Consider the following 12,090-nt stretch of genomic DNA (forward strand, 5'->3'; position numbering starts at 1 on the left):
CACAACATATTAACCCTCTAAATTCTCAACCTTTTTTTTTCTTTTTCTTTTGGTGAAAATACACATAGCCAAAGATACACCGTTTCAAAAATTTCTACATACACAGTTCAGTGACATTGACTACGCTCTTCCAATTGTGCTGTTATTCTCACTTAAGATGAAGGCTTACAGAACAAAATAGTTTCTCATTTAACAGTTACTACAAATGTTGCCCTATGACAATGGTTAACAATCTCACAACACATCAACAATATCCTTACTTAACCTTGGGTTCCCTATCGCCAGCTTCCTTGTCCCCTTCTGCCTTCTGGCCCTTGTCACTGGACTCCTGTACCTTGTTAGTCTCATTTGGTTTTACAGGGCTGTCCACTCCCAGGCTGAACAGTGAACCTCGGAGGTAACTTCACCACTGAGCTAAAAGGATGTCTGGGGGCCATACTCTCGAGGTTTCTCCAGTCTCCTTTAGGCCAGTAAATTTGGTCTTTTTTTTTTTTTTGTGAGTTAGAATTATGCTCTACATCCTTCTCCAGCTCTGTCCAGAACCCTCTGTTGTGATCCTGGCCAGAGCAGTCAGTGGTGGTAGCCGGGCACCATCTAGCTGTACTGGACTCAGTCGGGTGGAGGCCTTGGTAGCTGTGGACAATTAGTCCTTCGGACTAATCTTTTCCTTGTATCCTGTTCTCTTCATTCTCCCTTGCTCCCGAAGGGATGAGACCAGTGGAGTATCTTAGATGGCCGCTCACAGGCTTTTAAGACCCCAGACACTACTCACCAAGGTAGAATGTAGAGCATTGTCTTTATAAGCTGTGTCATGCCAGTTGAGCTAGATGTTCCCCGAGACCATCGTCCCCAGAGCCCTCCGCCCAGCAATTCAGTCCCTCAGGGAGTTTGGATGCATCACACCCATTTTTACTGAATTTCTTAACTTTACAAAGGACCCAATGAGGCATTGGTGGTTCAGTGGTAGAATTCTCACCTTCTGTGTGGGAGACCTGGGTTTGATTCCTAGCCAGTGTACCTCATGTGCAACCACCACCCGTCTGTCATTGGAAGCTTGTATGGGCTGTGATGCTGAACAGGTTTCAGCAGGGCTTCCAGACTAAGATGGACTATGAAGAAAGGCCTGGTGATGTACTTCCAAAAATTCAGCCATTGAAAACTATGGATCACAGTGGTTCGATTTGCAACCCACCATGTGAATGGCGTAAGACTGGGCAGCATTTCATTCCTGGGGTCGCCATGAGTTGGGGACTAACTTGATGGCAGCTAACAACAACAAGGACCCAACAGCTCCAAAAACTTGATCTTGTTAGAGGACCTCCAAGAGCACCATGAGGAGAGATAGTGTCAAGGTGGCTTCCTAAAGTCATTCTTTTTGTTCCTTATATGCACAGGTGCTACTCTCTATGTCCAGGACACGTTTGGGTTTGGGGTTTTCATTATGCCTTTTCCTTATTCTGCCTCATTCTTGGCAAGCTGTTGGAGAGCTGAGACCACATCAGTCCAGGACCTAGCAAAGCACACACGTCACACATTTTTGGTGATTGAGGGGGAGCCTCAGGCCTGCTTAGATTTTCTTGAGTGGATAGAGAAGTGAACTTCCCTTGTGCCTGTTATGTCACTGGCTTTGTGGTTGTAAGTCATTTAATGTCACGGTGTCGAAGTACTTCATTGGCAAGAGGGGAGAGTAGAATCGGGGGTATGGCTGAGTTGGAGCTCACTTACCTGTCACATAGCCTGTAGTGACCTCCTACTAGCTACAAGTTGAGGTTCATAGTGAAATGTGGCTGGGAGAGGGCCTTTGACTTTGGTACTAAAGTTCCTCACCAGCCTGTGAGTGGATGAACCTTTGTGTTTGTTGAGTGTCACTGCATGCCCAACATTGCTGTGGCTCTCTGTGCTTCTTCTCTGAGGACTGGGGGGTCCTTCCTAAAGCCCCTGCATCTGGAGGTGGGCAGCAGGCATCGCATCTGTTCAGTGTGGTATGAGAAGACATAGGGTTGAAGCCTGTAAGCTGCTTGGATATTTGGTTGGGGGGTATTGGTTGCTCAGGGATCACAGAACTGAGTAAACCCGTATCCAGATACTGGGTTTTTGTTTCTGGCCAGAGATGACACCTTTGAAAGAAAGGATAGGTAAAGGTATTGTCTCTCTGGAGCTTTAATTCCCAGGCTTGAGGAGAGGAAAGGACTTCATGTAATAAGAAATGTTACAGCTGATGATAGTGGACTCATCCTTTTCTTGTAGCTTTTTTTTTTAAACAGCTTTATTGAGATATAATTAACATATAGTTCACCCATTTAAAGTGTACAGTTCAGTGGTTTTTTTTTTAGTGTATTCACAGGATCCTTGTAGCTTTTTTACTCTGCTTATCTCAGAGGTTGGATAACAGTCTTCAAGTGCGTGAAGACTTGCTGGGAGACAGAAGGTGGCATCTTTTTGTAGTATTACTAGGAAATCATTCTTTTGGAAAAGACTTAATGTCATCCAGTGTTTGAAGAGTTGGGGCTCTGAACCCTGACTCAGGCCCTTGGGCAGCTTCTGACTGCAGGTGAGTATTCAACTTGGGCTCCTGTGGGGCAGCTCCCCCCATCACTGACACCCAGAGGTGGCATGGTCCCGAGGTGTGGGTATCAGCCTCCTCAGGCTGCTCTACCCTCAGCTCAGATGCTTGGGTTCTCAAGTCAAGCCTGGGGTTTGTACAGAGACCCCCGGGCCATCTGTTAGTCACACATCATCCCACCCGAGGGGCAGAGAGTCTACAGGAAGGTGTTGAGGACTTAGCCTCTGGAGGTGGTAGAGGCCCCCTGGTAGAGAGGCCTAAAAGAATTTTTTTTTTTAGTAGCATTTTATTGTGGTTTTGGTGAAGGTTTACACAGCAGTTTAGATTCTCCTTCAACAATTTCTACACAAATTGTTCAGTGACGTTGGTTATATTCTTCATAATGCTTGAATATTCTCATTATTTCCATTCAGGTTGTTCTGGTTTCATTTGTCTAGTTTCCCTGCTCGCTTACATTCTCATCTTCGCTTTAAAGTAATTATTGGCCATTTGGTCTCATATAGGTGATTTTTTAAAGGAGCATGTGAAAATCATATTTTAAGCAGATGTGCCTTAGAGATTCCCATTCCTATGGAAAGTTGTAAAACCAGAACCCTGTTGTGGTGGCCAAGCATAACCCTTCCTGGATGACCCTTGGCTTCCATCATATGCACCAGCCTTATGTGGCTCAGCCCACACCTCTGTGGGATGCCTGAGTGAAGCTATTTTCCCTGTGTTGGTAGGAACCTATTGCCTAACTGATCACTTTGTCCAGACATTTCCCTGGGAAATGGAGGAAGAATAGCAAACTCATTTCTCCTCTGGGCCTTGCAGCGGTGGGAGGATGAGGCCACTTCTGAGCCATGGAGCTGGGCACCAGGCCTTGTCATGTGCTGACTGAATCCAACACAGAGAAGCCAGGCTGCTTCGTGGTGAAGGGTGGCTTGGGAGGGGGAAATGGACCTAAGCAGGATACCCTTGTGGACCTCTCCCTCTCCGCAGTCTACTTTTATGAGGCCTTGTCTCTGGGAGAGAGTCCCCTTTAGCTTAGTGAGGACCTGCTGCTGGGTATCCTGTAGCTGGCTGCCCATGGCTCCCGGTGGCTCATATGGAAGGTTGTTTAGGCCTCGGTTATTAAAAATATAATAATCATAATAGCTTTATTATAATTCATACACCATAAAAGTCACCATTTTAAAGTGTTCAATTCAGTGGTTTTAAGTATCTATTTATAGAGTTTTGTAACTATTGCTACTATCTGATTCCAGAACATTTCCATCACCCCAAAAAGAAACCCCATCCCATTAGCAATCACTCTCCATTTCCCTCCCCCCAACCTATGGCAACCACTAATCTACTTTTTCTTTCTCTGGATTTGCCTGTTATAGACATTTCATATCAGTGGAATCCTGCTATGTGGCCTTTTGTGTCTGACTTCTTTCACTTAGCATAATATTTTCAAGGTTCATTCATGTTGTAGCATGTATCAGAACTTCATTACTTTTTATGACTGAATAATATTCTGTTGTATGGATATATCACAGTTTGTTTATTCATTCATCAGCTGATAGACATTTGGATTGTTAATACTTTTTGACTGTTGTGAATAATGCTGCTATGAACATTCGTGTGTAATTTTTTGTGTGGACATATATTTTCAATTTCTTGGGTATATACCTAGGAGTGGAATTGCTGGGTCATATGGTAACTCTGGAAGCCCTGGTAGCATAGTGGTTAAGAGTTAAGGCTGCTAACCAAAAGATCAGCAGTTCGAATCCACCAGGTGCTCCTTGGAAACCCTATGGGGCAGTTCCACTTTGTCCTGTAGGGTTGCTATGAGTCAGAATCGACTCTATGGCAACTTTTTTTTTTGTAAGGTAACTCTATGTTTAACTTTTTGAGGAACAGGCAAACTGCTTTCCACAGCGGCTACACCATTTTACAATCCTGCCAGCAATGTACCAGGGTATCAATTTCTCCACATCCTTGCCAACATTTTTTTTCTTGTCAACACTTTTTATTTTCCATTTGTTGATTATCGCCATCCTAGTGGGTGTAAAGTGGTGTCTCATGTGGTTTTGATTTGCATTTTCCTAATGACTAAGAGTGTTGAACATTCATGTGCTTATTGGCCTGGTGATCTGCTTCCAAAAGATCACAGCCTTGAAAACCCTATGGAGCAGTTCTATGCTGCACCCATGGGCTTGCCGTGAGTCAGAATCGACTCGATGGCAACTAATAATGACGACAACATTGGCCATTTGTGTATCTTCTTTGGAGAAATGTCTATTCAAGTCTTTTACTCATTTTTAAATTGGATTGTTTGTCTTTTTGTTGAGTTGTAAAAGTTCTGTATATAGTCTGAATACTACTCCATTGTCAGATATATGCTTTACAAATATTTTCTCCTATTCTGTGGGTTGTCTTTCACTTACTTGATGGTATCCTCCCAGGGTATTTTTGAAAAGATTATGATCCTTTCTTCTTGGCAGTCAGCTGGTTACCATACTTAAGTGCCTCCTATCAGCTAGGTACTGGGTTGGGAGCTTCAGGAGGGTTAAAACGTGTTTGTGCTTTGGGGTTCAGAGGTCCTTGTCTCCTGGTGCCCTCCAGTCACTTCGCCTTCATGTATCACCCAAAACTTCCCCCAAAGTTAGTGCTTGTGCTGTCCCTGGGAAGCAGAGTCTTTTCCCATCTATATGTCAGGAAACCTGTGTGTCAGAGATGGGACCATGTGTGGTGTTGGGCAGAGGCCCAGGATTCTCTGAACAGGGCTGGATGAGTGGGCTGGCATCCAAGGCAGGGAATCCCACTTGTGCGCATTGAGTTGGTGACTGACTACAGGACAGTTGGGGCTGTTTACTACTTGTTCAACCTAGGCATTGAGGGCATGGAGACTGGCTTTTGGCAGCCTCTACTGTGTAAAGTCAGAAAGCCAATTATTTGGGCTGCTGTTTTTTGGGTAAATGTGCAGGCTTTACTCTAATGGAAACCTGCCAGTGGGCTTATGCAGCTTAGGTCCAATGATCCTTGATGCTGGCCCTTTCTGGCAGGAGGTGGCTGGCAGTTTGGGTGTCCTCAGAAAGGGCTGAGCTATTCTGTCTCACTCCGGGCCATATTGGTCCACGTCTTAGACCTTTTAAGGATGCAACTCTGTGTCCCAAAACAAAGCAGAGGACAAGTTCCTTTGAATCATGGAACTCCTTCTTTGAAGTGCTGTTCTTTTTCCTTTCTCCTTTTTTCCCTTCCTTCCCCTCCGTCTCCCCTACCCTTTTCCAGTCCCCTGACCCCTGTGGGCCAAGTTCTCAGGGCCATGTGTTGGTTGCTGGCTTTTCCTGGTTCCTGCCCGGTATGATGGGGTAGCTGGTTTCAGAGGAAGGTGGGTTGGTCAGAGTCTTCCATCCCTGCCTGATTCTTTATTTGAGTGACAAAGACTGCCTCTTCCCTCTCCCAAAAAAAAAAAAAAAAAAAAAACCAGTGGTGCTGACAGAGGACAAAGGGACATTTACTGTAGATGGGACACTGACAGGGACAGGGCCACCATGGTGTGGGAGACCCTGATAATGTTAGGAAAGAGGTGCATGAGTGCATGTATCTTGCTGGGGGAGGGAAGAAGTAGTTCAAGATGGGGAAATATATGTGGAAAAATTCCTTGCAGAATTACTTACAATAGGAAACAATTGGAAGGTAAATGTACAACCACTTGGAAATGGTCACCTTAAGACAACCCCATGTAATCACTTGTTGTTGTTAGATGTCCTTGAATCTATTTCTACTCATAACAACCCCACGTAACAGTAGAATTGCCCCATAGGACTTCCTAGGCTGTAATCTTTACGGGAGCAGATCTCCTGGTCTTTCTCCCACGGAGCTGATGGGTGGGTTCTAACTTCCAACCTTTCGGTTAGCAGCTGAATGCTTAACTGTTGAACCACCAGGGCTCTTTAATTGCTTTTGAGTTGAAATTGACTCGATGGCACCTAACAACAACAACAACATTTGAAGTAAAGATTCTGAAGACCATGTAGAAGTTTGGGGAATACTTACTTTATATGGTAATGATAAGGGGCCGGGGGGAAGTAGAGGTCCCAGACAGAGCTGGAGAAAAATGTAGAACAAAATTCTAACAAAAAAAAGACCTGACTTACTGGCCTGACAGAGACAGGAGAAACCGCGAGAGTGTGGCCCCCAGACACCCTTTAGCTCAGTAATGAAGTCACTCCTGAGGTTCACCCTTCAGCCAAAGATTAGACAGCCCCATAAAACAAAACGAGACTGATGGGGCACAACAGCCCAGGGACAAGGATTAGAAGGCAGGAGGGGACAGGAAAGCTGGTAATAGGGAACCCAAGGTTGAGAAGGGACAGTGTTGACATGTTGTGGGGTTGTTAACCATTGTCATAAAACAATATGTGTACTGTTTAATGAGAAACTATTTGTCTGTAAACCTTCATCTAAAGTACAATAAAAAAGTTAAAAAAAAAAAAAAAGTAGAGTGATTATGTTGTTAGGTTAGGTGCTGTGGAGTTGGTTCCAACTCATAGCAACCCTGTGTACAACATAACAAAACACTGCCCAGTCCTGCTTCATCCTCACAATTGTTGCTATGCTGTGTTTGAGCCCATTTTTGCAGCCATTGTATCAGTCCATCTCATCAAGGGTCTTTCCTCTTTTTCGCTGACCCTCTACCAAGCATGATGTCCTTCCCCAGGGACTGGATCTCCAGATAACACGTCCAAAGTACATGAGACAAAGTCTTGCCATCCTCGCTTCTAAGGAGCATTCTGGCTGTACTTCTTCCAAGACAGAGTTGTTTGTTCTTCTAGCAGTCCATGGTATATTCAGTATTTTTCACCAACACCGTAATTCAAATGTTAAGTAGTAATGACTTTTTTATAGCTCTCAAAAGCTCAAAGCTCACATCCTTAATGAAACAATTATAAAATTGTTAATACTACTGGTTATAACGAGATGGTGGGATTTTTTTCTTGTTTTCCAAGGTTTTTGATATTTTTTTACATAGTGGAAAAATTCTATAAAATTTCAGAAAGGGATAAGGAGGATCCTTGTTTCTTTTAGGTCCTTTGTGGCTAGGAGGCTCTCAACTTGCTCTCCTGACTTCTGATAGTGGGCCTGCCTTGGCCCTACCCTAATTTGCAGCTTCTAATCTGCAAAGGGCTGGGAAATCAGATAGCTAAGCTTGTTAGAACCAGTTGCTGTCAAGTTGGTTCTGACTCATGGTGACCCCACGTATGTCAGAATAGAACTGTGCTCCGTAGGGTTTCCAATGGCTGATTTTTCAGAAGTAGATCACCAGACCTTTCTTCCAAGGAATCTCGGGTGAAATCAAACCAGCAACCTTTTAGGACTCCTAAGCTTGTTAGAAGTGGGTATAAAATGTAAGTACAGAGATGTGGCTCTGCTGTACACAAAGTGTCCTTGATCTGTGACTCCTACCCTCTTCTTCTGGAAACATTCTCTGTGAAGGAACAACGTGTGTAAAGAGCCCAGACGAGCACGCGGCCTTACCTGGCACTCAGCTAATGCAAGTCCCTTTTCTCCCTCCATACCCTGGGCAGCCTAACTGGTCTCTTGTGGAAGCCTTGTCACTGAGGTGCATGTGACCCCCGGTAATAGCGAGTGCTGGTGATATAATTTGTTGCTGCTCCAAGGTCCAGGGAGATACGGGCACAGATAGAGCTGGCACAACAAAACCTGTTCCCTGAGAAGTTGTGCAGGATTGAGTTCCTGACTTGTGCCTCACCAGTTTTGGTGGCAATTTTAAAAATCTAGATGAAGACGACAACATGACTGATTCAAAATAAGTATTTGGTGCCGAGTTATTGACAGTTTTAGGGTGTGTATGCCCCTTTCTTAGGGAAATGTTTTATCTTAAGCTTGATTGTTGTTGTCCATGGTATTTCATCACAGGAAAGCTAGGACTGGGAAAGCAAGGCTGAAACCATTCATTCTGAGTTCTCTGGTCTTTGGATTGACATTATTATCTTTTAAGAATCTGAACCTGGTTTTCAGAGATTTGCTACACATCCATGAAATAAGACAGGGTAAACAGTGACCTCAGCCTTCTCAGCAAACAGTGAGCGGGTACTTCACCTGACAGAACTTCAGGTTCCCTGTGTGGGTGTTGCCCTTTGAGGGGAAGGACCTCCCACTGTACGGGGACAATAGTCATGAGAAGAATGACTGGCTGCCTGTTTACCCCTGCTCAGGGTTGAGGCTTCAGCGTGACCAGAGCTGTTGGGTACAAGGGACTGGCCCCCACTGATCAACCTCACAGGGGACAGTGGGTCTTGCTTCTGTCTGGTATCTCTAGGACACTCTCTGGCATTGATTTAATTGTAAAAAGATGGGTTGGAGAGTCCACAGTTGGAGCAGGGGTGGGTGTAGTGTCAGTGGTTCATTCCATCCAGGCCATGGTGAGTAGAATGCAGATTCAGGGTCTTGTGCTCCCTGAACAATACTCTCCATGCCTGGCCCTTTTCTCTTCTGTACATGGTCACTTACACTCACTGACCTGGGTCTTACTCTAGACAGTCAATTACTGTGGGCCAGGCTCACACTTAAGTGGCATTACACTCAGATGTCACCTTCTTGAGGTTACACCTCAGCTCTCTTGTTTGGTGTTTTGAGTATTCTGGGTGACTCAACTACCTGTTGACACTATATGTGGTTAATATCAGTGTGATATGTGGGTTTTTACTATTTTACTCTTAGAAGGCAATGACATGTTTCTCTTATTTCTAAGTTCTTGGGGAAATACCTCACTATTTCCTTGTATACTACAAACATTTAGACTAAAAATAATATTCATTTCCTTTCCTCTCCTTCCCCCTTGTGAGTGCCTCTAAGACATCTTTGACACAGTTGTTGCAGCACAGGGCCTCACATTACTATGAGTGGCTTAGTTCTTTTGGTACCTAGGGTGGGAGGAGGGAGGGGTCTTACAGGCCTCATACAGCACCACATCCCAGCTTTGGAAGAGACCTAGCTTTAGATCGTCTGGGAAGCCAGTGGTGAATGTATGGGGGGACAGTTATGAGTTCTGCATCACCCAAAGAAGAAGCTTTGGGTCTTGATCTCGTGCACATCCAGCCTGACTGTACCTTTTCCATGTCCTGGTCCTTGGTGCAGAGTGGCTTGTCCCTGTGGGTGTGGTCTTGCATTGCTCTGCCAAGCACTACCTAGGATTGAGCTGCTTCCTTTAGGTACTTCTTAAGAATAGGTTCTGCTGCCTTACCTGGAGCCAGAAAGCCAAGGAACTGGAAGCAGTGTCTTCAGGAGACTTTCTGCTGAAACCAGTGGTTCATGGTTCCAGGCACTACCTCCCGTTTCTCCGGCTGCTTAAGGCATTAAGGTTTTTTCATTAGAAAATCAAAATGTAAAGGCTCTCCAAAAACCACTAATATGCTAAAAGAGTCTCCACATTTATTGCTTTTCCTGTTTTTTAACCAAGAAATATTTCAGAAGGGAGATGCATAATCCTTTGCTAACCAAACATTTTGTGTGTGTGTGCTTTTTTGAAGGTACATGGGAATAGGACTCTCAGCTCAAGGCGTCAACATGAACAGACTTCCTGGTGAGTCATTGGTTAAGAGAACATTTGTTCTGCTCTTCTGATCCATTTTGTGATGAGAGTCATGGTGGCAGCTAAGAGGCTGGAGAAGACTATTTGCTGGCCACTGCCCCAAGCCACACCATTGGGTGGAGGATCCTGAAAGGTGGCCGTCGAGCCGGAATGGTGTGGGCTTCCATTCCAAAAATTAATTGGCAAGTGATTGTCATTCATGGAATTTGAACTGTTTGCAGTCACAACCAAGTGACCTGAGCTTGCTCCCAGTGGGGATACGCCTCAGTAGCCCTCAGTCTCATTGGCCTTTGCTAACCAGCCTGGGACTCAGGCAGGTACTGGGAGGGAGGCTACTGCCAACCCTGGCACCTTGTTACTTCACCATGTTTAAGATCAAAGTCTTTACTCGACATCCCACATGGAACATGACTGAGGCGATTTCTCAATAAATAAGAGGATGTGAGCAAGACTTGGGTTTGACAGTCAGCAGCCTCAGATTAGTGGAATGCTCTGGGCCCTGCAGATGGGCCTCCTGTACCACCCAGATACGCTTTCTTTCTGCTGCTTTCTGCCCAACGGCTCCTGCCCAGCCCTGGCTAGGGACAGAAGCTTCTTAATCATGAGCTGGTGAGTTCCAGAAGGTGGTCCCAAGCCCATTTGTTCCTTGGGTGGCAGAAGTGACATAGTATAAGCTGCTCTGACACCATCATGGGACAGGCAAAGTCCCTGTTTTTGCCCTGGTCCCCCACTCTTTGTGCCTATGGTACAAGGAAGGCCACTGGCTTTCTCCAAAGAGGGAGTGACACTTAAACCTTACACATTCTAATTTAGATTTAATTTCAACCTTAGACTTTTTGTAATGGACTGATTTCAAATACTAGAAATATAAAATCACTTAGGATTCAATTAATTGTCAGGATCTGTAATCCTGACTTTTTTTTTGCTTCGATATGAATACAAACTGATCTTTTGTTATTAATTAGTATGTGTGTGGCATGTTTGACCTCCTCATGTAGCATATGGTCATGGTCTTTGTTAAACAAGCTTCTGGCCTTGGCTGAGTAGGTGTGTCTGGAGTTTCCATAGCTCTGCCTCTCAATAAACAAGGAGCTTAGAAAAATAATTTCCTATCAACAGTAAACTGATTCTTGATCTTTTTTTTTTTTTTTTTCTCTAAATGTGCTCTTTGAACTTTTGCTTTGCTTTGGTGATGGAGAAAAGAGGTGTTTCTAGGTTTAGTACACAAAAGTAATTATTGGATGGCAGTTAAAACATCCCTGAAGACTGGTTAAAATAATACATTTTTGTTTATCTATACAAGGCAATACTATATAGCCATAAAAAGAACAAAGAGGCTCTTTAGGTTCTGATTTGGAGTAATCTGTAGGATGTATTTTAAGTGAAAAATGCAAGGTATAGAGCAGTGTGTAATACGCTACCAAATGTGCAGAAAAAGAGAGAAACGAACATACCTGTGTCTGCTTATGCATGTGTAGAACATCTTTAGAAAGCTACAGAAAAATTTATAATATTGGCTGTCCCTTGGGAAGGGGCAGGGTGACTGGGAAGAAAATTTTTTGCTTTTTTAACTTGAATTTTCTTTCTTTGTGAATGTATTAATCTGTTTTAACAATGTAAGTAAGATTAAAAACAAAATAAATAAAAGTAAACGCCCCTGCTTCGAGAAGCTCTCGCTCCTGGCTTTCAGGTAGTCTGGGGATTTGACCTGTGGCCATGTGCTGAGCTTGGTATTCTGGTTTCCATCTGCTCCTCTTTATTTAGTAAAGACTGTTTTTGCATGGCTCTTTGAGTTTGAGATCCATAGGGTGGAGCAGAAAAGGTGGGAGGGGTTCAGCTTCGGCCTGAGTCCCCTTTGAGGTGAGGCCATGTGGAGCTGGCCTAGTCTGTTTCCCTTGTTCATTAGATGGGGCTTTTGAGCTCTCTGGGCTGGTCTGAGGCC

At 44.3% G+C, this 12,090-nt stretch overlaps 1 protein-coding gene across 3 annotated transcripts in view; it reads left to right on the forward strand.

Annotated features, from left to right (window-relative positions):
- RANBP10 (RAN binding protein 10) overlaps nucleotides 1-12,090 on the forward strand; it is a 63,439-nt gene that overhangs the window by 14,118 nt on the left and 37,231 nt on the right. For all 3 annotated transcript variants that reach the window (XM_004371477.2, XM_004371478.2, XM_004371479.2), the window contains one exon: nucleotides 10,087-10,139. In XM_004371477.2, coding sequence (XP_004371534.1) covers nucleotides 10,087-10,139 — 53 coding nt within the window. The remainder of the gene's footprint in view (nucleotides 1-10,086; nucleotides 10,140-12,090) is intronic.

The sequence above is a fragment of the Trichechus manatus genome, unplaced genomic scaffold (genome assembly GCF_000243295.1).
Source record: "Trichechus manatus latirostris isolate Lorelei unplaced genomic scaffold, TriManLat1.0 scaffold00014, whole genome shotgun sequence".
Lineage (NCBI taxonomy): Eukaryota > Metazoa > Chordata > Mammalia > Sirenia > Trichechidae > Trichechus > Trichechus manatus.